Genomic DNA, 23,657 nt, shown 5'->3' with positions numbered 1-23,657 from the left:
ACAAAGGATGGACATGTTCTTTATCTTGGGAAGGATCTGGGCTGCATGAGGGTTCAAAGTAACTAGAAGTGATTTCATGGAAAACCCCAACAATTGAGCATCTTGTAGGAACATCGGACTCTGTGCTGAAAAGAAGAAGCTAAGCACTTGGCCCTAATGAGACGCCTACATTAACCCCACTCCACTGAGGCTCTGGGAACACCATGCAAGAGGGAATGGAAAGATCATTCAAGCCAGAGAATGGGAAGGGGAGACTGCTGTGAGATGCTGTCTGCTGGACATGACACAGCCCTTGCTCTCGGGAACTGACAGAAGCTGTGGGAGCCTACACAGGATCAAGCCAGCTGACCTAGGCCCCACCCTTGCTAAGGAGCTCTTGGCAACACATAGCTTTTGGGGCAGGAGAATCATGCTTTGCTGAGGGTATGGTCATTGGTGGAGTTCTGGAGCTCCAGTGGATGCCCCACACATGAGCAGTACTAACAGGGTATAATGAATTATAAAAAAAAAAAAAAAAAAAAAAAAAAAAAAAAAACGACACAAACTTGGGAGAAAGTGTGTTAGATGGGACATAGGTGAAATGGGAGGCGTGGATGGAGGTGTGGTCACATGTTATTGTATCTATGTATAAAAGCCACAAGAAGCAAGGATAGAGAGATGGGTCAGTGGGAAAGAGCACTGGCTCCCCTTGTAGAGGACCCAGGTTTGGTTCCTAGCGCCCACATGGTGGCTCACAACCATCCATAGGCCACTTACAGGGGACCTGATGTCCTCCATGGACATCAGGCATGTTCATGATGCACAGACAGACAAACACATAAGATACTCAGTCACATAAAACAAAACAACTTTTTTTGCTTCTGTTTTTCTGAGACAGGGCTTCTCTATTTAACAGCCCTGGCTATATTGGAACTCACTTTGTAGACAAGGCTGGCCTTGAACTCACAGAAATCCACCTGCTTCTGCTTCCTGAGTGCTGGAATTAAAGGCAGGTACCAGCATACTTGGCTAACATTTTTTTAATATCAAGAATAAAGTAAACCTTTCAAAAGAAAACTGGGCTGTGTTTTTTTCTTCATTTTTCCATACTTCTTTTTCCTCTTAATATTATTTTTTCTTTATTCTTGAGAATTTCATTCATGTATACAATGAAAATATATTGGTGTCCACTCTGTCTACCCTCACAAGTCTCCCTCAACACGGTCTCCTCACAACTCCATGTCCTTCTTGGTTTGTACAGCCCACTCAGTCCAGTTTGTGCTATTCGTGTGCAATGGGTATAGGGCTTTCACTGGAACATGGGAATCCCACCAGTAGCCACACCCTCTGCAAAGAATGATTTGCACCCCTACAAACTGTGTGCTGTCAATGGCTCCTCAGAGAGGGTGGAGCTTAGCAGCATCTACCCACCAGTCCATGCTGGCAAGGTGCTGCCTTGACCCACACCTGTGGTCAATTCCTGAGAGTTATGGCTACATCATGTCCAGAAGACAAGCCATTCACAGCACCCCTCCTGGTGTTCTTTCTGCCTCCTAAGGTGTTCTCTGAGCCTTGGAGTGGGGAAAAATGTATTTCAACCATCCCAAGATTGAACTATAAATTCAATGCAATTTATACTAAAACCATTTTTTTGAAAATTATAGCACATAACTCATAAAAATTGTATCACAAGTCATAAAGTATAAAAACTAAGCAAGATGTTCTGACAATAAAAAAAATCATGTGGGGCTGCTGGCTTTGCAAGATATTAAAAATTATCAGAACTCTTGTGTTTGTATGTATGCGCAGGTATGCTAGTGTGTGCAAGCTGAGACCAATTTGATATTGAATGTCTTCCCCAATCACTCTCCAGTTTATTTACTGAAGCTAAGTAAGCCACAACTCCCTAGTTAGCCTAGGCTGGCTGGCTAGCTAACTCCCCTTCCAGTGCTGGGAATTACAGGTATATTTCCAGCTTTTTATGAGGGTGCTGGGGATCCAAACTCAGGTCCTCATACTTATACAGCAAGCATTTGGCCAACTGAGATATCTCTTCTATCCTCAAGAATTATCATCACAAATCTACAGCTATACCAACAGTGTGATAATGACTGCCAGCCTCTAAGATGGCTATCCTGGTGCTCAGCTCCCATTGTCCATGAAGAAAGTGCAGTAATCTCTCTTGTAACCTCCCCCATGCTCAAGCAGCTTGCTGTACTGACTGAGTATTGGTGAAAGTAATGATAAAGGACTGTTCGGTTTTTTTGAGACAGGGTTTCTCTGTATAGCCCTGGCTGGCCTGGAACTCACTCTGTAGTCCAGGCTGGCCTCGAACTCAAGAGATCCACCTGCCTCTGCCTCCTAAGTGCTGGGATTAAAGGCGTGCCCCACTACTGCTCAAGGGACTGTTCAAAACTAGGAACTGTGGCCTTGCACATTCTCTTTGACTTCTTGCATCACTTAACCACAGCCATGTGGTAAGGCTGCCCAATCAGTGCTGTGGAGGAGATCTGAGGTTCTGTATGGCTGAACCACCTGAGAAGTGGGTCATCAAATGACTTACCCAATGACCATCAAGCGCCCCATCTAACATTCGGCTGTGACCTCAAGAGAAACCTCAAGGATGAACTGCCCCACTAAGCCACTTTAGAATTATTGACCCAATGAGCCTTATAAGAATCATACTTATCAAGCTATAGAATTATTTGTTGCACACTAATAAGCAAGTAAGTGGGGATAATACAATACAGGGAGAGCTTATCTCCTAATCACTCTCCTAATTCAGTGATAGAGCCATTCAAAGAGCTTGACCTGGTATGAGCCCTCAACACCTGGAAATTATTGTCATCACAGTCATGATCACCATCATCATCACCACAATCAATACCAACACCATAATCACCACGATCATCACTGTTATCATCAGTACTATCATCATCACCATTATCACCTTCTCCATTACCATCATCACACTCATCACTATGATGTGCACAGTTCTCCATCAACCTACATGTTCCAATGTCTAATCCTCTACTAGTGAATTCATGGTATTAATTATACCATGTCATAACTGTCTGAACTGACAATGGGGTCTCAGTGAACTCACCAGTCACATAAGGGTAGAGATCAGTTCTCAGCAACCATCACTCCCCAGCTCCTAGACTGAGGGGCATCAGAGTAAAGTGGTAGAAGGAAGGGTGTGGCCATCAGCTCATTATGAACCAATTGAATAACTATTGAAGCTAAGATAGATTGTTCTTGGCCTAGAGAGGTCATAGTTGTCCTTTGTCTAAGACTTTGTGTGTGTGTCTCTGTGTACATGTGTGTAAGCATTAGTACATATGTGCAAGCCAGGGAGGGAGTCAGCAGATAACCTTGGGGGTTGGTACTCAACCTACACCTTGCTGGAGACAGAGTTTCTCTGTTTTGCCATGCCTGTGAGCCTCTAGGGGCTCCCTTGGCTCTGAGTTCCATCTCATCACAGGATTGCCCTACTTCCCCTCCTGGCTTTCCACTGGGGTCTAGGAAACAAAGCTCCAGTCACCTGCACACTTTCTTCTTCAAACCATCTCACTACAGTCCTTTCTGTTTGTGAGGCAGATTCTCATCCAGCCCAGGATGGCCTCAAATCCACTGTATAGCCAAGGGTAAGGAAGTACTCTTGGTTTGTTGGGGATGACAGGAGTCTACCCCAGGTTGGGTGGGTGCTGTGGCTGGTACCCAGGACTCTGCACACTGGACAAATGTTCTACCCATTGAGGCACAGTCCCAGCTTTAGACTATTTTTCAGCTCTTTTGGATTGTCAGCCAAATGGAGGTCTGTCCTCATGTATACAGCCTCAGCACCATCAACACCCCACAAACAACTGGTCCACTTATAACAATCATCAACCCTACATGACGCTTCACCATTACCTAAGGCCAAGGTCACTCAAGGGCTTGCTCTTACATGTGGACAACTATTTAAAGCCCTGAAGCTAGGGGTGGAGCTCAAAAGAAGTTGTTGTGTTGAAGAAGGGAGGAGTCGCACAATGACCTACTCCTCCCTGGAGAGTTGTAGGCAGCTAATGGCTTCCAGAAAAGGGAGAGTCATTTTCTTCAGCGTTGTAGCCACTGGTACATGACCCCTCACCTGGACTCTTGTCAGAAACTCTAATTCAACTCACTGGGTCACAAAAAACAAAACAAAACAAAACAATACAAAACAAAAACAGAAAAGATTCTGAAGTAGAAGCAAGTAGAGAGGCCATGATCAAAATGGCCAAACTGCCATTTTGTACATGGACCAAACTGCCAAAAAATATGCTCTAATTTCTAAATTATTGAAGGAGGTCTGGGAAGCAACTCAGTTGCTAAAGCAAGGACCTAGGTTCAATGCTTAAAACCCACAAGAATGTCCAGGAGTGCAGACGCTCTCTAGCCATCCACCTCACAGAGGACCCAAGTTTGGTTCCCATCCCATATTACAACCACTTGTGACTCCAACTCGGGAGGATCCAAAGGCCCTCTTCTGGCCTCCTCAGGCATCTGCACCCATGTATACACACACACACACACACACACACACACACACACACACACACACACACAATATAATAGTAATAATGAACACATGCACAGATGCATACAAATACACATATGCACAGGTGAAAGACGAAATGGCTAAACAAAGGACTCCCATCTGACAGGTTGGAAAACTAAGGTTTGTCAAAGGGATATCACCTGCCAGAGTCACACATGTAAAAGCAGGAGGGTGGAGAAACACACAGAACCAAGCCCCAACCTCTGCTCTGCCCTGGTTCCATGAACCACACTCAGCCATCACAGCCTCTTCCCCCAGGCCTCACAGGGACATAGCAGGGACCAGCACATCACAAGTATTGTATATACCACAAAGAAGTCCTATGGACCCTAGACAGGCAGACAGGGCTGGCAGGCCAACAACAGAGGGGATGTCTGGCCTAAGAAAGGAAATCCCCTCCTAACCTCAGAGAATCAGCTGAGCTTTGAGACTGCCTTCCCTCAAGTCACATCACCCTTCCAAAAGGAGTATGATTCATAACCTCTTCCACCACTTCAGAGTAACTAGTTAGAGAGCTGGGCTCCTTCAGAAAGCATAGTGACTGCGGTTAGATCACCAGAAGAACTTCCCGGTATCATGAGGCACGTGAGAAGATGATGAAGGACAGGAAGTCACTCATTGTAGGAGGCACGAGAAAGGAGAATTCTTCCTTGTTTTGTGGGGACAATTCCTCTGCTTCCCTTATCCCCCAGGACAAAAGAGGGCCATGGCTTTAGACTAGCAAGGCCTTAGGCAAATCAGGAGCCAGGCACTGTGATCAAGCCAGAAGTTAGCTTTTGTGCCTCTGCCCAAAATAAAGAGAATTCTGTTCAAGAAAGTAGCAGGCAGGCCAGTGGCCTCTCTTGGGGGCTGGGAGAAAGTCAACATAAATTCTGCCTTCTGTGCCTTCCACACCCATAACCCAAACCCAGGAGATGGCCGGAAACAGGAAATGCCTGTTACTAGGCCTGTCTGGGGAAGATAGAAAAGGGGTGGAGGGATGGCTCTCTGCCTTCCTTCAGTCCTGTAATCTTTCAGGCTCCAGCTGGCTCACTGAGGCTTCCCAGAGAGAGTGGTCATGCTGTTCATCCTGTGCAGAGCTCTGAATTGAGGGGATGATGACCCACTCTTCAGCATGAGTCTAAAGCATTCTGGGAGTCAGGCTTCCTCTTCTCTCCCTGTCACCTCACACCCCAGCAAGCCTTCAACAACTAAGTGTCTGGTGACTCCCAGCTGAAGTTGGTAAACAGGGGACCTTGGACAGGTCATCATGACTTGTGTTCTCCAACCAAAAATCAGAAATGAAATCCCAGGGTGGTGGAACAAACATGTAATCTCAGCACTCAGGAAGATGAGGCAGAGCAGAGGATAGCTAAAATCTGAGGTAAGCATGGACTACAGAGAGTTCCAGGCTGTCCAGGCGACCACAATGAGAACCTGTGTTAAAAACAGGGGTGGCAAACAAGGGGTGAGGGGAGAAGATAGTGGAAAAGAGAGAAGACAAAGGGAGGGAGAAGAGAGTGTTGTGTAGCAATTTCCCTTAAGATGAAACCTTCCACCTTGGAAGGAAGCTCATTAAGACATAGGATGTGCTAAGGGGAGGTGAAATATTCTATCCTACAGAAAAGCCTGTTAAGCTCAGGAAATAACAAGAAATATGTAGGAAGTTCCTGAAATAGACCAGATTCTCTAGGCTCTGCTCTCCTCAAGCACAAGCTGTAAGGACTACTGGTAACCACTCTCAGACAAGCTGAACTGCCCAGAAGAGGTTCAGACAGGACAAGTCACCTAGAAGAGACAACTGTCCACCTCTCAGAGCTGCCTGCAGGCAGCTTTCATGGGTCGCCATCCATACCAGGCTCTGGTGATACAGCTGTATTTGAGCCATTTCTGCTCCCGTTAAGAGGCCCCTGACCCTCATTCCTATATGTAACCCAGTGACACTCAGTGCTTCACCAAGTTGGACGTTGGTGGTGTCCTTGCTTTTCCTGGTTGTTGGCCCTGTCTGGGATGAGTAGACATGTGTTCACATCTCCCCCAGAAGACAAAGCATTATTCATACAACAAAGATGAGGGAATAGGAAGGGAAAGAGAGGGACAAATATGGAGGGGTTGGAAGAATAACAGAGAAAGAGGAGAAAAGGGAAGAGAGACAGAGGGAGAGAAGGAGAAAGCCAGCGAGACCGAGAGGAGAATCCACCTCTCCACTTTAGAACTGAGCACTAACACAAAGCCTGACCCAAAAACCCAGTCACTAATTGACTCAGCAAGCATGTATTAAACATATATGTATACCCGTCACTGAGACCCAGTAGTGGATAAGGGAAACATGGCCCTATAAACAGTGCTTATAACCTGGAGAGATGGAGTAGATAAATAGGAGGGGCTTCCAGCACAAAGCAATCTGGATATGGGCTGGTAACAGAGCTGGAGTATGTGATAGGAGGTACAGACAGCTGAGGTATGCAGTAACAAGGACAGACAACTGTACAGCTGTGGGGTGGTGGAAGGTAACACAGGGCTCAGCTGAGGTGATGGACAGTGTGGGGAAGAATGCTGGACAACAGGACCTCTATGGTACAGGTGCATCCACTTTAAAAAGAGTCCCCAGATGTCTACAGTGAAACATGCAGAGCTGTGCAACCTAGACTCCCGACAAGCAGCTCTACTCAAAAAGTAAAAATACCTAAGGGCTGGGATGTGACTAAGCCCCTGCCTAGAATCCCCTAGTGAGGGACTGGGAGTGAGGTCAGAGGTAGAACCCTGCCTAGAATCCACAAGTGAAGGGCTGTGTGAGGAGGCCAGAAATGTGCACTGGAGTCCCTAAAGCTGGTTTTGAGCTGCCTGGTGTGAGTGCTGGGAACTGAACTTGGGTCTTCTGCAAGAGCAGCCAGTGCTCTTAACCCCTGAGCCATCTCCTCATCCCCACCTTATTTTTTGGAGACAAAGTCTCTTTCTCAACCTGGAGTTGGCTTATTTGGCTAGGCTTTATCTTTATCCTTTATCTCAACATTCCCAATACAAGGATTTCAGACAAACTCCATCATGTCTGATCATCTCAGGTCCTCGTGGTTGGTTGCAAGGCAAGTACTTTATCCTGAGCCACCTCCTGGCCCCCACACCCGTTTTTAAAATAACAGCTACTCAGGATCCTCTGTATCTGCAAGTGGACTGTTTCAGGATCCTGCCCTCATCCTCAGGTAAAAATAGATAAACAAACAGGTGTCACCATAGCTTCTAGACCCTTCTGTGCGGTGGGGCAGTCTGTGACCAGCCTGCACATCCTCACAGAGACTTGAAGTCATCTGTGATGACTTATCTCAGTTGATAGAATGAAAGCACTTCAGAGAACTGAGGATTGGTGACTGCAAACCAGCCGATCTGTAATGACCAACATAGACAGGAGTCCCCTCCCCAGGGCTTCCATTCAGGTTGTTGTGCATGTGGAAGCCAGAGGACAAGCTTGAAGGCTCTTCCTCAGGAGTCATTCCCCTTGTGTTTTGAGACAGGGTCTCTCACTGGCCTGAAGCTCATGCATGTGCTGAGCTTTGAACCCCAGAACCCCTGTCTCTATCTCCCATGTGCTGTGATGGGTGGATAACACCACACCTGAGTTTTTTACCTAAGTGCTGAGGATTTGAACTCAGATTCTACTGCTTGAAAGGCAAGCTCTTTACTAATTGAGCCATGATTTGTTAAACTCAGACATAGCACAGTCAGATGTAGGGGAAGAAATGAATTACACATCTTTTTGATCCATTCATTTATTTTACAGTGTGTGTGTGTGTGTACATCATTCTTGCACCATGTGGGACCCAGAGATCAAGCTTGCCAGCAAGTGATTTTTCCCACTGAGCCATCTCACTGTCTCAGGCACAGATGCATGCATCTTGTTCTTCCAGCTGTGTTCCCCACACCCAGACCTGGTAGCACTGAATAACTATTATTATAAATAATATAAAAAAACTGCTGAATAAACAAAGAGATGACTGGCTGAACAAGATCCTACCATCTGTTCCCTGCCAGGAGCAGGTTTGAATCCCTTATGGCTTTAAGAAAGATTTATTTGCATAGAAGCTATGTATATTTTCCTCTGCTTTGGGCTATTTATTATCAGAAGAACATGAATGTGAACAGAGAGAGTGTTTTGCATTACTTATCAGTGGTGGTTTCATTCCCTCTCATTACCATATATCCACCCTTGTCCCTCTGAAGCTTTTGGTCTCTTTAAACTGCTGCTTTTAGGAGACAGAGCAGAGTGAGATATCGCTACTTCCTGCCTCCTTCCGGTCTTCTGCTTTCTTTTTAAATTAAATTTAGTCGTGTGTGTGTGTGTGTGTGTGTGTGTGTGTGTGTGTGTGTGTGTGAATACATCTGAGTGTATTATATGACTGTGTGTATGAATGTGTGTGCACTCATGTATTGTGCATGCACACATGTGTGTGTGCCAAAAGAAGTCAGTATTGGGTATTTTTCTTTCTTAATTGGGCTCCATCTTATTTTTATTTTAAAATCATCCTTGGTTACACAGCAAATTCAAGGGCAACCTGGACTACATGAGATTCTGTCTCAGGACTTTTTAAAAATAAATTATGGTGTGCTCAGCTGTCAGGATGGCTGCTGCTATCATTACTCCCTAAACAAGAGAATGTGTGGCTCCTTCCATTGCATTTGCATTCTACCAGCCTTGAAGACTCACCTATAGATGACTTGAAAGCCAAGGGAGGATACAAGTAGGATCTATCAGAGTAGCACACCACTTTCTACAAGAGATCAAATAATAGGCTGATATGGGAATCAATGAAACTAGTCTCTTATGTACCAAGGGACTACATATGGCTTGTCAGAAGGTTGTGGGCACCATAGGAGAAAATACATAAGAAAATTAGGTGTGGCTAAGATGACTTGGTGGGTAAAGCACTTGCTGTGCAAGCATGAGGACACAAGTTCAAATCCAACATGAAATCAGGGCACAGTGATGACACTGGAATGAGGGTGTGCTGCAGACAGGGGGATCACTGGGTATCACAGGCCAGTCTCAAAACGATAGTGGGGCTAGACAGTTGGCAAAATGGTTAAGAGCATGTAGTGTTTCTTTAGAGGGCCCAAGCTCAGTTCCCAATAGCCACAGCCACTGGTAACTCCAGCTCCAGGGGATGCAGTGCAGCTAGAACACGAGTCTAGCTCAGGACTTTGCCTGGCTTCTGCACACACTTCCTCACAGACATGTCCTCACAGTTGGAAACCTTAAAATAGTTATCTTTTTTAATATAGAAGAAGCGCACTTAAGGAAGACACCCATCATTGGCCTCTGGCTTCCACGGGCTTGTGTATAAGCATGCACACACATGGGAGCACACACAAACACACAGGCACACAAGGAAAAAGTGGATTGAGCAATGCATGGATTTCAGTGAAGTGTTGAGAGACTGATGTTTGAGCAAAGGCTTGGAGTAGGTGAGAGGGCAGTCAAGTGGATACTGACATGAGCATTGTTCAGACAGGAAACAGCCAACACAAAAGACCTGAGGCAGGACTGTGATGGGTGCATTGGAGGAAAGGCTAAGAGGCCTGTGGCTGCAATAGACCACCAGAGGAGGGTGGAGGGATGATTGAACCAGGTGTCTGAGGAACCAAAACTAGGGCCTGTAAAACAAACACAATGTTTGTGATTGTCACCATAAGACCCAACCTTGACATTTGTCCTTGAGAGGACAACAATAAGGACTCAATGATTAGATTTCCAGTGAAGAGCTATGGGCATGGTCAGGGGTGGAGCCATGCCTAGAATCCCCCAATGAGGGGCCTGGGGGAATTTCTCAGAGGTAGAACACTAGTCTAGCTCAGGAAGTCCTAAGCTCCACTGCAGCTGAGACAAAAAGAGATATAAATAGGGAACTGAGTCATGGAGATTTTCAGTAACTTCCTGTAATGTTTAGTGTCATCAACTTGACTGAATATGGGGTTAGGTAGGAGCCAGTCCTCCATTCACATACACCTGTAAGAAATTATTTAAGCTCTGTCCCTGCCTGTGAAGAGTTTGTCTAGATTGGGTTGATTGAGGCAGAGAGACACACTATAACTATAGATCCACCATCCCGTAGGTCCTGGATTCAGAGAAAAGGAGAGAGTGAGCCAAACACCAGTGCCTGTCTCTCTGCTTCCCAACGGTGACACAATTTGTGGCCAGCTGCCTCCCACCAGGCCTTCCCCACCATGATAGAGTGGAACTTTGAGCCTGAACAAACCTTCCTCCCTGTGACCATTTGAAAAATATCTCCCATCATCTCTGGCATTGGGACATGTGGTCCTCAACTGATGGCATTAGGCTGGCAAGGTTTAAGATATGTGGCCCTGTTAGAGAAAGCATGTCACTGGAGGTGGCTCACGGCACTTGAGTTTTCTATCTCTGCTTCCTGCTTGCTGTTCAAGATGGGAGCTCCCCAGCTCTTCCTGCCACATGACTCCCACCTTGATGGTGTTGGACTCTTATCCCTGAAAGTTCAAATGAACTCTTCTATAAGTTGCCTTGGCTATGATGTTTTATCACAGCAATACAAAAGTAACTAAGACACTTCTCCAAGACCCTGCAGCTGGAATTGGAACTCAGACATACCAGACCACTAACCACAGGGCCTCAAATCTCGTTCCATTGAGCCAGAATTAAAATCTCAAAGATGAGATCCTATACACTGTGGGATATACACCAGCATCCTTGGATCACACACTGTAGATAGCAATGGCTTCCCAGTCTTCCTGGAGATAGCAATGAGCCCAGGTACTGCCAAAATCCCCCTCAGAGGAGCAATGTGCCTCCCTCACACTCACCTGTACCTGGAGTTAATACTACATGCTGCTTCTGGGCCTTAATGGGTACAGCACTCACCTAGCATATGCAAGGCCCCAGGTTCCATCCCCAGCAACATGTATACCAGGTGGTACACATATGTCATCCCAGCACTCAGGGAGTAAAGTGTTGTACAGGACTGTCATCTGAACCAAACTGCCACCATCTTCATAAGCTCAGCTCTGCTTCTTACACAAGATCATTGCAGCTGGGCCTGTAGACTGTTAGTATTCCCTCATAGGAGGAGGGTCAGAATGGGTCAGCAGACCCTGACCTGAGAATGATCCAGCCGTTCTCCCTAAGCCACTGTGCACAACTCTGCCCTAACTGCACATGGCCTCAGGGTCTGGGGAGGTGCTCTAGTACACATTCCATCTGCACAGCCATCCCAAAGTCGTCATCTGTGAGGGGTGCAGACCTTCTGGCTTGGCTGTTCTGGGGTCAGTCTCCCGCCCAGAGCCGCCTGGATTTCTAGTTGCTATTTGTATACACACACTCAGGGAGACTCAATAAATGACAGAAAAGTTCTAAAGAAGAGTACGCTCCCAGCAAGAGACCGTAGTTAAGGAGCAGTGTTGGGAGTTTCGTTTCCATGCATCTTCCTATTTCAGTCACACAAATGGATCATTTAACCAAATACCTGACTATGCAGAAGGTCCTGTTGTGTTCTCTGACACCCAGGAGTAGCACTGCGTTCTGTCCATACTGCACTGTGTACCTGTTTTTCCACACTGCTGTCTCAATTTTGTGTTTGTGTATGCAGCTGTGTGTGTGCATGCAGAGGGCAGATGTGGACGTCAGCTGCCCTGCTCTATCAGCCTCTGCCTGGCTGAGACAAAGTCTCCACAGCACTGGGTTTGCAGGAGGGGCTCACGGCTCGCTGCTCACGGCTCACGGCTCACGGCTCACAGCTCACAGCTCACAGCCGTGCGCCTGGCTTTTTAATATGTGTGCATGTCCTTACAGTGGCACCACAGATGCTTTAATCCACGCCAATTGCTGTGCTAGCTTCTATTTTCAGGTCAGACATACCAACCAAGGGCTATACCCATGACAACAGGTACACACCCTCATACCCACCTGCATGGATTTCTGGGGCTGGAGGCTTGTCAATCTGTTATACACCAATTCCTGCTTCTCCTGCAGTACAATGAGCCTCACATCCTACCAAACCTTTCCCAAAACTCATCTCTTTCTCCTCAGACTCTGAGCCTCAAAGTTCTACATGGAGGACTGCACAGTCTCACAGAGGTGGGAAGCACACGTTTGTGATGTCTGAAGCCTTTATTTCTAACCATGATTTCATCCGACTTTCTGTGGGTCTTAGACCCAGGCACTGGCTAGTCTGAAAATGTTCTACTCAGATCTCCAACACCAGTGCAACCAGCTAGAAAGCCACTGCCCTAAGCACATGGATGCTTGCCTGACAATACCTACCTCAGAACTTTTGCACAGGCAGCACCAACACACACACCTGGGTCACTACCCACACATCCACAAGACTCACAATTCACCAAGCCCAGGTTTCTGCTCTAGTCTAGTGAGGTTTCCTAGACTCCTTAAAAATACCACCAAGAACCCTTTCTAAGTATAGCTTTCTTTGAAGTATGAGCCATCTCCTAAAAATGTACACCTGTCCTTAATGTCTCGTTGATACATTTCCCTCCTTTAGAAGGTAGTGTGATAAGACACGAGCATCTGTGTCCCTCTCCCATAGTCCCCAACACCAAGGGCAAGGCTTGCCCTGAATAGTCACTGTTTGATGGATAGGTAGAGGGTAGGTGGGTAGATAAAAGAATAAATGGATAGGAGAACAGGCAAATGAATAGATTGGTGGGTGAGTAAGTGGATGGATGAGTAGATGTACAGGTAGACAGATGGATGGATGGATGGATGGATGGATGGATGGATGGATGGCATAAAGTGTGATTTTCAGCACCAGATGTATAAAGTGAGTACAAGACCATTCTGAGATATGGTTGATGAGGAGGTTTTATTGTAGGTATGAAGAAGAAAATAGCCAGAAGCATCTATGAGAGTACAGAGCATGGAGAGGAAGTAGTAGACTGAGCATGGCCAGCAGAATGGACCAGGCCACAGTGGGAGTGGGGAGAGCAAGAGAAGAGAGAGGGCCAAGAGATAGAACCAAGAGTGTAGAGGGCACATGGTCAAAATGGCAGGGTTATATAGGAGGAAGAAACTGGGGAAGGCAAACCCATAAGCTGGTGATGTTTAGTGAAGAGAATGGGGTGAGAAGAACTGAGACTAGCCACAGGTACTGAGTAAGTCTGAACACCAGCATGTGATTTGGTGTGCTAATAGACACTACAGTTAGCTATTTGTCCCAGGTTGCCTTTGGACCTGATGGATGGATGGATGGATAGATGGATGATGGATGGTTAGATGGATGATGGATGGACAGATGAATGGGTGGGTGGGTAGGTGGATGGACAGATGAATGGGTGGGTAACTGGATAGATGGATGGGTAGGTGGGTGGGTAGATAGGTAGATAGGTGGGTAGATGGATGGGTAGGAGGGTGAGTAGGTGGGTAGATGGGCCGGTTGGTGGTATATAGATTATTTCTTCCCTATTTGCTGGACAAAGGAGGGAGATAAGGAAATGGAGGAACTAGTCTTTTCATTCTGACCTCTACAACTTTATCGCTACTATTTCCCAGTCAATGGCTCCTTTCCTTTTTCTTTCTGCCTTCCATATCTGTCCACTCTGTCCTTGGCTTAATTCTGCTAGCAAATGCCCCAGAAGCCCAGAGGGGACTTCCCTGGGTACCCTCTCTGGCATATTGTACATAATCCATTAGTTCTCACATACATCTCCACTAGATGTAGAATTTCCAAGGAAGGCAGAAAGATCAGAGGCCAGAAGCTACAGAGAAGATAGATGGGGAAGATGAGGGTAAACTTTGGCCCAGCCTGAGGCTTTATACAACTGGGCATAGGGAGCCAGAACAGTGAGAAAATTCCTACTGATTCTTCAAAACCCATCTTAAATATCTCTTCTGACATAAGTCCTAATTCTTCCAAGCAGTGAGTGTCCTTCTTACATTCCTGGAGCACAAGGGACTGAGATGCATTTTCTTCTGTCTCCTTGAGTTTAAGAACTCTTTGGGGACAGAGCCAAGATCCCAATATTGACTTTTGTTGGAACACAGCTGGTCCTCTAAGGATTAACACCATGCATACTTGCCCTTCAGAATATCAGCCTTAGTAATGATACAAAGGGGTGTATGTCCATCCTTAACTCTAACTGTTTTCCCAACAGCTGTGATTGCTACATAGGGCACCCTGAGTCCTGCCAGAGCTGGGGCCCCAGAGTACCATAAGCTACTTCCTCAAGCCCTTAAAGCTACTGGAGTTCAAGCAAATGTAGGCAAATCTCTGCTGACCTGTAGCCAGCCAGAGGGGACAGTCCATGGGGGAACAGTGGGTGCTCTGTTCCCTATTTCCTTCAGGGAACTTACAACAGCTTCAGAGACTCACTGACAACCCCAGAAATATCCTAGAGACCTCAGCAGGCCACTCTTTTTTTTTTTTTTTTTTTTTTTTTTTTTTTTTTTTTGGTTTTTTTCGAGACAGGGTTTCTCTGTATAGCCCTGGCTGTCCTGGAACTCACTCTGGAGACCAGGCCGGCCTCGAACTCAGAAATCCGCCTGCCTCTGCCTCCCAAGTGCTGGGATTAAAGGCGTGCGCCACCACCGCCCGGCCAGCAGGCCACTCTTAAAGTAACTTCTTTCTTCAACTCCATGGGACCCCTCACATGAGGGAAGAAACCAGGTTCCAACCCTGTTGCCCATCATTTCTAGGGACAGCCTCCAGGGACTTGGAAAAAACGGGCTGGGTAGAACTAGCAGACTGAGAGCAAGAGGACAGGTGCCCCTTACACCAAGGCTGTGTCCTTCAGATCCCAGGGCAAGGCCATGTTCCCTTAGATACAACTCATGTCCCTCACACCCCATAGTAAAACTATGGATCCCTTTGACTTGAACCTCTATCTTCCATTTCTAGGGCTATCAAGCCCCCTAAACCCAGCATCCCTGGGGAAACAGAAAAGAGAGTACAAAGTCATCAGTCACCTTTCACCACTACCCCAGCCACATTCAAATAAGGATTTGAATACATTCCCTAGGCTCACCAGGGCATAGTCTAACCATGCCTCCACTTGAAGCATGGAGAGTGAAGAAATGCCAAACTCAGGGACACCCAGTACTTTCTTAGGATACTAGGCCTTGGCCCTGAATTCAATGGGCCTTTCATGAAATGGATAGAGTTAGGCCACAGGGTCTCACATTGCAGCTCCCAGTGCTCCATTGCCACACAGTACAAAGCCCTGGCAGGAAATGGAGGTGAAGGAAGATGTGAGGAGGAAGGAGGGGCAGAAGAAGTGGAAGAGGAGGAGCCACCGGTGGGGGAGAAAGTGAAGGCCTCTCTCTTGAATCTGGTGTTCCAACCTCATGTATCCTCTTTGCTAACTACGAAACAACCAGACACCTCTTAGGACCCCTTTAAATGGTTTTCAACAGAGTCAGCAGTGGGTTAAGTAGATTTCCCCCAAAATTTGCCAGGACAGATGCAAGCCAACCAAGAATCTACAAACCCACCCAGAGCTCTGTTCTGCTCGGCACCTCCCCTTAGCCACAGTCAGGCCTACCCGTCTCCATCCAGCTGTGCCCTGGTATCACCCAGCAGACTCACCTGGGACATCTGGGGCCGTAAGTTAACCTCCCGCAGATTGATGGCGTGGGGAAGCAGGTTGTTAAGCAATTGACACAAGAGGACACCATCCCGCAGTGCCTGTGCCAACTCACACACCTGGGCCCCCTCCCAGGTCACACGGTGGCTGGGAGGCAGCACCCGACACTGGATCAGCCAACGGGTGCACTGTCGCCAGAGCTCCATGGTGGCTGCCTGTCTCTCTCTCGTTTGGCCCCTCGGGGAGGCCCCGTGCACCCTCGTTCCTTCACCGCCGCTGCAGCTTGCCCCAGTGGGGACAACTACAACACCACTTCCTCTTCTGTGACTGTAACTGTCGCCCCAGTGTGGGGGTGGGGTGGGGAGGAGCTGTGGGGCGGAGGGGAGCACCTGCACTTCCACCCTCACAGCTTCCACTCACTGGTGTGACCTCATCTTTCTCAGCCTACACTGAACAGACTGGGCACCTGCTGAACTAAGGTACCACTACCTCATCCAGCCATAGGCACATAGGCTGTCACCTCCTGTCTCCTCCTGGTCCCCTGTGTACAGCTCTGATCTCTCACAGTCTTTTGCCCCTGCAGCAGCCAAAAGGGACCACTGAACATTGAGTCAAGTGTCAACCATTCTTCCACCACCCATAACCCTTATGGTTCCACCTTCCTTCTTCCACAGGGCCAAAACTCAAGTTTCCCCTGCACCCCACAAGGCCCTGTTCACTCTGCCCCAACCCAGGCCAGCCTCTTCTCCTCTTTCTGTTCTTCACTCTGCCCCAGAGCCTTTGCACTTGTGCCCACAGCCTGACATAAGATACTAATTCACTCCATCACTTCCTATATGTGACTTTTTGACTAGTGAGCACTCAGCCATAGGTGGGACATCTATACCACCACCACCCCAAGGCTCAAGGGAGAAAGTTGGTAAGATTCGGGGAGGGGGAAACACTGTCTTCAGGACATGTCCATGGCCACTGTGCTCATGAACTCAGTGCAGTTATGGTGGTAACACAAGGTCAAGCCAGGAAGGAGCCAACATGCCCACAGGCAGCAGTAATGGATGCAAAGGGTTACAAAAGAGCAAGTAAGTGGGGATAAGGTAAAGAGCATGTGCTCTCCTTCAGAGTCAGGGGGAGCTGAGGGTGGGTAGAATGAAGGTATATCGCTTACATGTAGGAAACTGCTAACGAAGAGAACTATAATAAACATTAGAAAGTATATTCTACTTTTCTTTCTTTTTGGGGGAGGGCGGGGGGGTTGAGACAGTGTAGCCCTGGCTGTCCTAGAACTCACTCTGTAGACTAAGCTGGCCTCGAACTCAGAAATCTGCCTCCTCTGCCTCCCAAGTGCTGGGATTAAAAGCATGCACCACTATTGCCCAACAATGTATTCTACTTTTAAAGCCATTTTTCACTTTTATTACATTTATTTTCTCACTTTGTACATATATATATGTATATTGTATGTTTGTATGTGTGAAGGTACATGTGGGGCACAGTACATGTGTGGAGGTCAAAGGTCAACATGAGGGAGTAAGTTTTCTTTCCCCTATGCAAGGCCCAGGGATTGAACTTAGATTATCAAGCTTGGCAGCAGTCAGCTTTGCCCACAGCCCTCTCACCACTCACTTTCCTTTTTTCTTTTAAACTTGTGTGTGCATGTGAGAGAGAGAAAGAGAGAGAGAGAGACAGAGACAGAGACAGAGACAGAGACAGAGACAGACAGAGAGACAGACAGAGACAGAGACAGAGAGACAGACAGAGACAGACAGAGAGAGAGACAGAGAGACAGAGACAGACAGACAGAGAGACAGAGACAGAGAGAGGGACAGAGACAGAGACAGATGGAGAGAGACAGAAACAGAGACAGAGAGACAGAGACAGACAGACAGACAGAGAGAGACAGGGACAGACAGACAGAGAGACAAAGACAGAGAGAGACAGAGACAGACAGAAAGAGAGACAGACAGAGAGAGACAGACAGAGAGACAGAGAGACAGAGACAGAGAGACAGACAGAGACAGAGACAGACAGACAGAGACAGAGAGACAGACAGAGAGACAGAGAGACAGAGACAGAGAGACAGACAGAGACAGAGACAGAGAGACAGAGAGACAGAGACAGAGAGAGACAGGGACAGACAGACAGAGACAGACAGAGACAGACACAGAGAGAGAGAGACAGAGACAGACACAGAGACAGAGACAGAGATGGATAGAGAGAGAGAGATGAGACAGACAGAGAGACAGAGACAGAGAGAGATAGAGAGACAGAGACAGACAGACAGAGAGAGAGACTGTGGTGTGTGTGTTGAGGTGGCAGGACAACCTCAGTGTAGGTCCTCTCTTCCCCACAACTTAAGGTAGAGTCTCTCTTGCTCATGGGCTAACTGTTCCTGGCTAACTGAGCTTCCAGAATTGTCTCTGCCCCCATCTCATCATAGGAGCACTGAGAATAAAGAGCTGCTTTAATAGTGCCCTAGGGATTTGAACTCTTGTCCTCTCATTTGAGTAGCAAGCATTTGACTGAACCATCTTCCCAGCCTCCAAATGTCATTTTTCCCTTAAGTCTTCCTAAATTTTAAGCCACAGCCCTCCTCCACCCTTTCCTATTTTTCCCCTTCGTCAAACTCTGTGCCCAACAAACCTGACAATTATACTATAGCCCACCTTCCCCGCTCTGAGTTCTCCTCCAAGTCAAGGCCATCAGTACCCTTCCCTGTCATTTATTAGTTAATTTGTTTAACAAATATGTATTGCTTTCCTGACCACAGCTTATCAGGAGCTAAAATTACCTTGAAAGGAAGCCTCTCCCGGAATTAGCCCACCAGGTTCCAAGCCGTTCCCTTAGCACTCCACCTTTTATCCTTTTGGTCGCTAGGCGGCGCTAGAGGGCTTCGCTTGATCAACCTGAGTCTGATTTACATAGTGAGGATGTGGGTAGGAGTAAGCACAACCGAAAACCCTCCCTCCCTTTTGCAACCTTACAGGCAAGGACAATTTCTATCCCCTATTTTTGGTATCTGTGACTTCCTACGCGTCCTCTCCCTCTTCTGTAAACTGGGTAACAATTTATTTTCTTTGCATGCAGTTAGGGTCAGAGATTAGAGAAGGCCAGGCAGTGAAAAGAGAAAAACAAACAAACAAACAAAAAAAAAAAAACAGGCAAGCTGGAGAGTGCCCACTAGGTTTCTAGATTTGAATTCCATCCCCACCACTTCCAAGCTGAGGTACATTTGCAGGAATGGCTTAGCTCCCTCTTCTCATGCTTCAGTCTCTCTATTGAGAAAATGGGGGTGAATAGTATGTCTCTCATTCCTAGGAGAATGTAATGAAAATTAAGCCATTGAGACAGAGAAAGCAAGCCGAATTGTCTTGGTTTACAGTAGATGTTCAATGAGGGCTGCGGCTATTATGCAAAATACCTTACTAAAATCTTATGTAGAGCCCTGACTGACCTTGAACTTCGTGATGTATCTAAGGCTGACGTTGAAATCCTGATTCCTGCGTGCTGGGCCAGCGCTCTACCCACTGAACCCCTGCCACAGCCTCAGACTTACTAATGAGCTTTGTACAAACGTGGCCTTTGAATAAACGTAGTATTGCTTCTCTTGCTGCAAATTCCCAACCCTCAACTTCCCCTAACTCTTCTCCAGGCATCAGGATGGAGCCCCACCCCCAACCTGAGAAAAGATCCCCTCTTTCCTCATCCTGGTCCCAAAATCCAGCCGGATCCCATCTTTGGGGGAGGCTGTCGCATTTTGCACAAGTTTCTCAATTCCAAACCAGGGGTGGGGCGGCCCTGGAGGAAGCTGCAGCTTTGACGCCACAGCCTCAGGGCTGCCCTGAGCTCACTTGGATCCCTGCGAATTTGGAGAGACACCCTCTACTCCGTCAGGGAGACATGGCATGTGGGAAGTCATTCTAGAGCTTGAGGCTGGGCCTCAGTGAGCAGAGCGCTCTCAGGTCAGTTCCAGGCACCACATAAACCAGATATGGCACATATGTCATCCCAGCACTCAGGAGGTGGAGTCAGAAGGATCGGGGGTCTAAGTCATCCTCAGATACATAGCTATAAAGGAGCTGGGAGAAGGGAGGGAAAAAAAGAAGAGGAAAAAGAAGGAAAGAGTAAAATTCGCTCTAGTTTCCCAAACTACAGTACTAGTGGGCCGTGGCCGTTAGGAGGTGGAGCGCCTGTCTAAAGAGCCGGAAGTAAGTAAGGGCCATTTGGAAATGCCAAGGAAGAGGAATCAATAGAGAACAAGACAAAACACACTCGCGCACTCACACACACACACACACACACACACACACACACACACACACACACACACACACACGTTCATGGGGAGCACGGCTGCCGGCGGGGACAGGTTCCAAGCCGGTGAGCGCCTGGGAGGTTCCTATGGAGGCAGAGCCTGAAGGACAGAACCTCGATGGGGCGAGGCTTGTAGGGGCGGAGCCAGGGGCTTGGGCTGGGCTCCAGCCAGGTGAGGGAAGGGGAGGCTGGGCCTAGCTGGGGTGTGGACATTTCGCTTCTCAGCGGCTGATCCTCTAGGTTGAGTCCGGTCGGATCCCCAGAGTCCTGTCCAGGTAAGTGAGGGGGTGGTCGTTGTTAAATCCCAGAGTCCCTACTGGTCAGGGTGGAGTCCTTAGGAAGAACCCGAGGATCCATCTGCGGGGCCCGAAATAACTCCAAGTGAATAAACACGCGTCATGTGTGTCCGGGAACCCGAGGGTGTCTTAGGTGGCCCTCGCGCAGCTCCCAGCGTGTTTCCTGCTCTCTGAGGAAACACTCTTGGCTTTCACTTTCGTGTGCGCCATTGCAAATCCGGATCTGTCCCTCCCTCCCTGGCTGACTCCAAAACCCTTCCTAAACTCGCCTGTGGTCATTGGCTAAAACAAGGCGCGCCCCTTACTGCGTGGTCTCCCCTCCTGGCCTCTTTTTCTGGTCCCCTCCTCACCCACATCAGCATCTTGGTCCTGTGAAAAGATCAAAACCAGCCCGTCTAACCGCCTCATTCTTCACTCGCCGTACCCCACCACCACACCATTCATGCATCCTAAAACTTCGCCAAGCTTGCCCCAATCCAAACCTAGGTCTCAGCTCCCAAGTTACAGTCTCCTTTCATACTTAAAGAACACCAGTCCCCGAGGCCGGCGAGATAGCTCAGCTGATCAAGATGCTTGTCCCTAAAGCCTGCTAGCCTGAGTTCCCTGGAACGCACGTGAATATGGAAGGAGAGAACCATTTCCACAGGCTTGTCCTCTGACCACCATCCTCGAACCGTGCCATTCCCAGTCTAGCATTTAAATTAATTCATATATAATTTAAACTATTTAAATGTGGTTTATTTAAATAAAATTTAAATTAAAAAATAAGCCCGTCCCTCTAGCCTTCCTTATCGAATCTTCCTGTTTCATGACTTAAACCAGGAGATTTAAGAAATTAACTTCGTTCTTCTATCTGTTGGTTGTTGGTTTTAGCTCCTGGGACAGGCTGGTTACACAGTAGGTCTTAAATCATCAAGATCAGCTCAGTGTCAAAAGTGAAACCCCAGATCCCAACTCCACCTGGATCTCTGGGATGTCTGCTGGAGACTGCATTCCTGAATCTTTGTGCAGCTGTACACCGACACATTAGACCCACAGACCTCCTTCAAGTTTGCCTATCCCCTTCCCTGAATCCTAACCCCTCCCCTCCCCTGCCCAAATAAATTATCCCCCAAAAGCCCTAGACAATGACGACTCCACTGATCAGTGGCTAACTTGTGCCCTCCTTGAGCACCCCAAACTTCAACTAGAGTTTGCGCCTGCCCCCACTCCTCGGTTGGCTACTGGAGAAACAAAAATCTGTATGAGTTGTGAAGTTCAGGACCATGGGTGGGTGGGGGGATACCTAGGTGACAAACAGGAAGTGCGCATATTCTGGAGCACACCAGGCTCTAGGTGTGCTGCCCTTGCAGCAGCGTCCTCCTGTCTAACCCACTCCACCTCCCCCCCAGGGTGCTGGCCTCAGCTGAGGTAGCCTTCCCCCACCGCTTCAGGAAGTAGTGACTCAGGAGGCAGGAATCCTGCTGCCTACCTCTTCCCAAAGCCTAGGCCTGGGTCACTGCTAGACTCCAAGGCTCCTAGGTGACATCTGCAGACAGGCAGACAGACAGACAAGCACACAAACACACACACACACAGCCCTCTCACCCAATATGATTTTTCTGACAGATATTTGAGACACAGGTTGAAGTTTGTAAAATAAGACCTAAAATCTAACTATAATGTACTAACAAAATTCCCAAATACTTGGAGAAACTCAAAATGTAAAACTGTAGTCTCTAAATTTGAATTTCAAATGCAGATGGGAGGCAGGAGTGCTGGGCCTGTGGTTCAGTAGTAGAGAATCCTCAGGTTCCCTGCCAGCACTGAACAACCCCAGCTTGGGGGTTCCTGCCTGTCGTCCCAGCACCCGGGAGGTAGAGACAGGAGTTCAAATTCATCCTGGGTTATATAGTGAGTTCCCAGCCAGCCTCGCCTACATGAGACCCTCAAAACAATAAGCACAAATTGTGTTCTGTTGGAAAGTAATATAGAACGTCTTACACCTTGGCAAGGAGCCCACAGATGTGCAGTTGCCAGCAATAAGATCTAACATTTTTGTTCATTTTATTTTTACTGTCTGGAAAACTTTTTCAGATTGAGTCTCACTCTGTAGCCCAGACTAGCCTTGACTTAGGACCCGAGGGGGGGAAACCATTTCTATGACTGACTGATTAAGCAAGCTGATTAAGTAAGTCTGATTAAGTAAGTCTGGCCAGATGGCTGCGTCATTGGGATGGTTGGAATATCAGAAAGCAGTCTCTCAATGGGTTTTGAGGTCCCTTTTATGGGGAAAGGACTGATAAGAATTGGCTGTTACACCTGGACAGAAGACTGGGGCACTCGGGGCCCAAAGCTGCCTATGGAGAAGATAAGTGTGAGAACACATCATGTGAAAGGGTGGGTATACATCGTGGGGTTACAAGTTCAGCATAGGTTGAACAAAAATGGTTTACAGGATACATTAGGTTTAGGTTTAGAAAACAGAAACTTGTGCTCGCTTCGGCAGCACATATACTAAAATTGGAATGATACAGAGAAGATTAGCATGGCCCCTGCGCAAGGATGACATGAAAATTCGTGAAGCGTTCCATATTTTAAAAAAATAAATAAATAAATAAAATAAAAAAGAAAACAGAAACTTATTCTTGTAAGGTATAGAGACTTTTTAAACATTTTATTTATTCATTCATTCATTCATTCACTTTACATCCCCAAATTTCCTGCCAGGACCCCCTCACACAGATCCCTCTCCTTTGAGAAGGGGAAGCCTCCCTCTGGGTACCATCCCTCCCCACTATACCCCTTCAACTGCCACCACACCAGCTGCACATCAAGTCACTACAGGACTAGGCACATTCTCTCCCACTAAGACCAGTTAAGAGAACTGGATCCACAAGCAGGCATCAGAGTCAGGGATACCTCCTGCTCCGGTTGTTTCGGGGACCCACATGAAAGCCAAGCTGCACTTTTGC

General features: G+C 47.4%; 1 protein-coding gene, 1 long non-coding RNA gene and 1 other non-coding gene across 5 annotated transcripts in view; 2 read left to right on the top strand and 1 right to left on the bottom strand.

Annotated features, from left to right (window-relative positions):
• The window catches only part of Vav1 (vav guanine nucleotide exchange factor 1), a 53,187-nt gene extending 36,765 nt beyond the window's left edge, over positions 1-16,422 (bottom strand). For all 3 annotated transcript variants that reach the window (XM_031347242.1, XM_031347243.1, XM_031347244.1), the window contains exon 1: positions 16,099-16,422. In XM_031347242.1, the coding sequence (XP_031203102.1) occupies positions 16,099-16,302 (204 nt within the window). In that variant the 5' untranslated portion in view covers positions 16,303-16,422. The remainder of the gene's footprint in view (positions 1-16,098) is intronic.
• Positions 16,423-20,144: 3,722 nt separating this feature from the next.
• On the top strand, positions 20,145-21,826 carry LOC116074973. The gene is made up of 2 exons (XR_004112364.1): positions 20,145-20,682; positions 21,577-21,826. It is a non-coding gene; the product is annotated as an uncharacterized LOC116074973 (long non-coding RNA).
• Positions 21,827-23,175: 1,349 nt separating this feature from the next.
• LOC116075620 lies at positions 23,176-23,282 on the top strand. The gene has a single exon (XR_004112650.1). It is a non-coding gene; the product is annotated as a U6 spliceosomal RNA (small nuclear RNA).
• The last annotated feature ends 375 nt before the right edge of the window (positions 23,283-23,657 follow it).

This window comes from Mastomys coucha, unplaced genomic scaffold (genome assembly GCF_008632895.1).
Source record: "Mastomys coucha isolate ucsf_1 unplaced genomic scaffold, UCSF_Mcou_1 pScaffold3, whole genome shotgun sequence".
In the NCBI taxonomy this organism is placed as follows: domain Eukaryota; kingdom Metazoa; phylum Chordata; class Mammalia; order Rodentia; family Muridae; genus Mastomys; species Mastomys coucha.
Note: the sequence above shows the minus strand (reverse complement) of the source record. Positions and strands in the feature narration are given on the sequence as shown.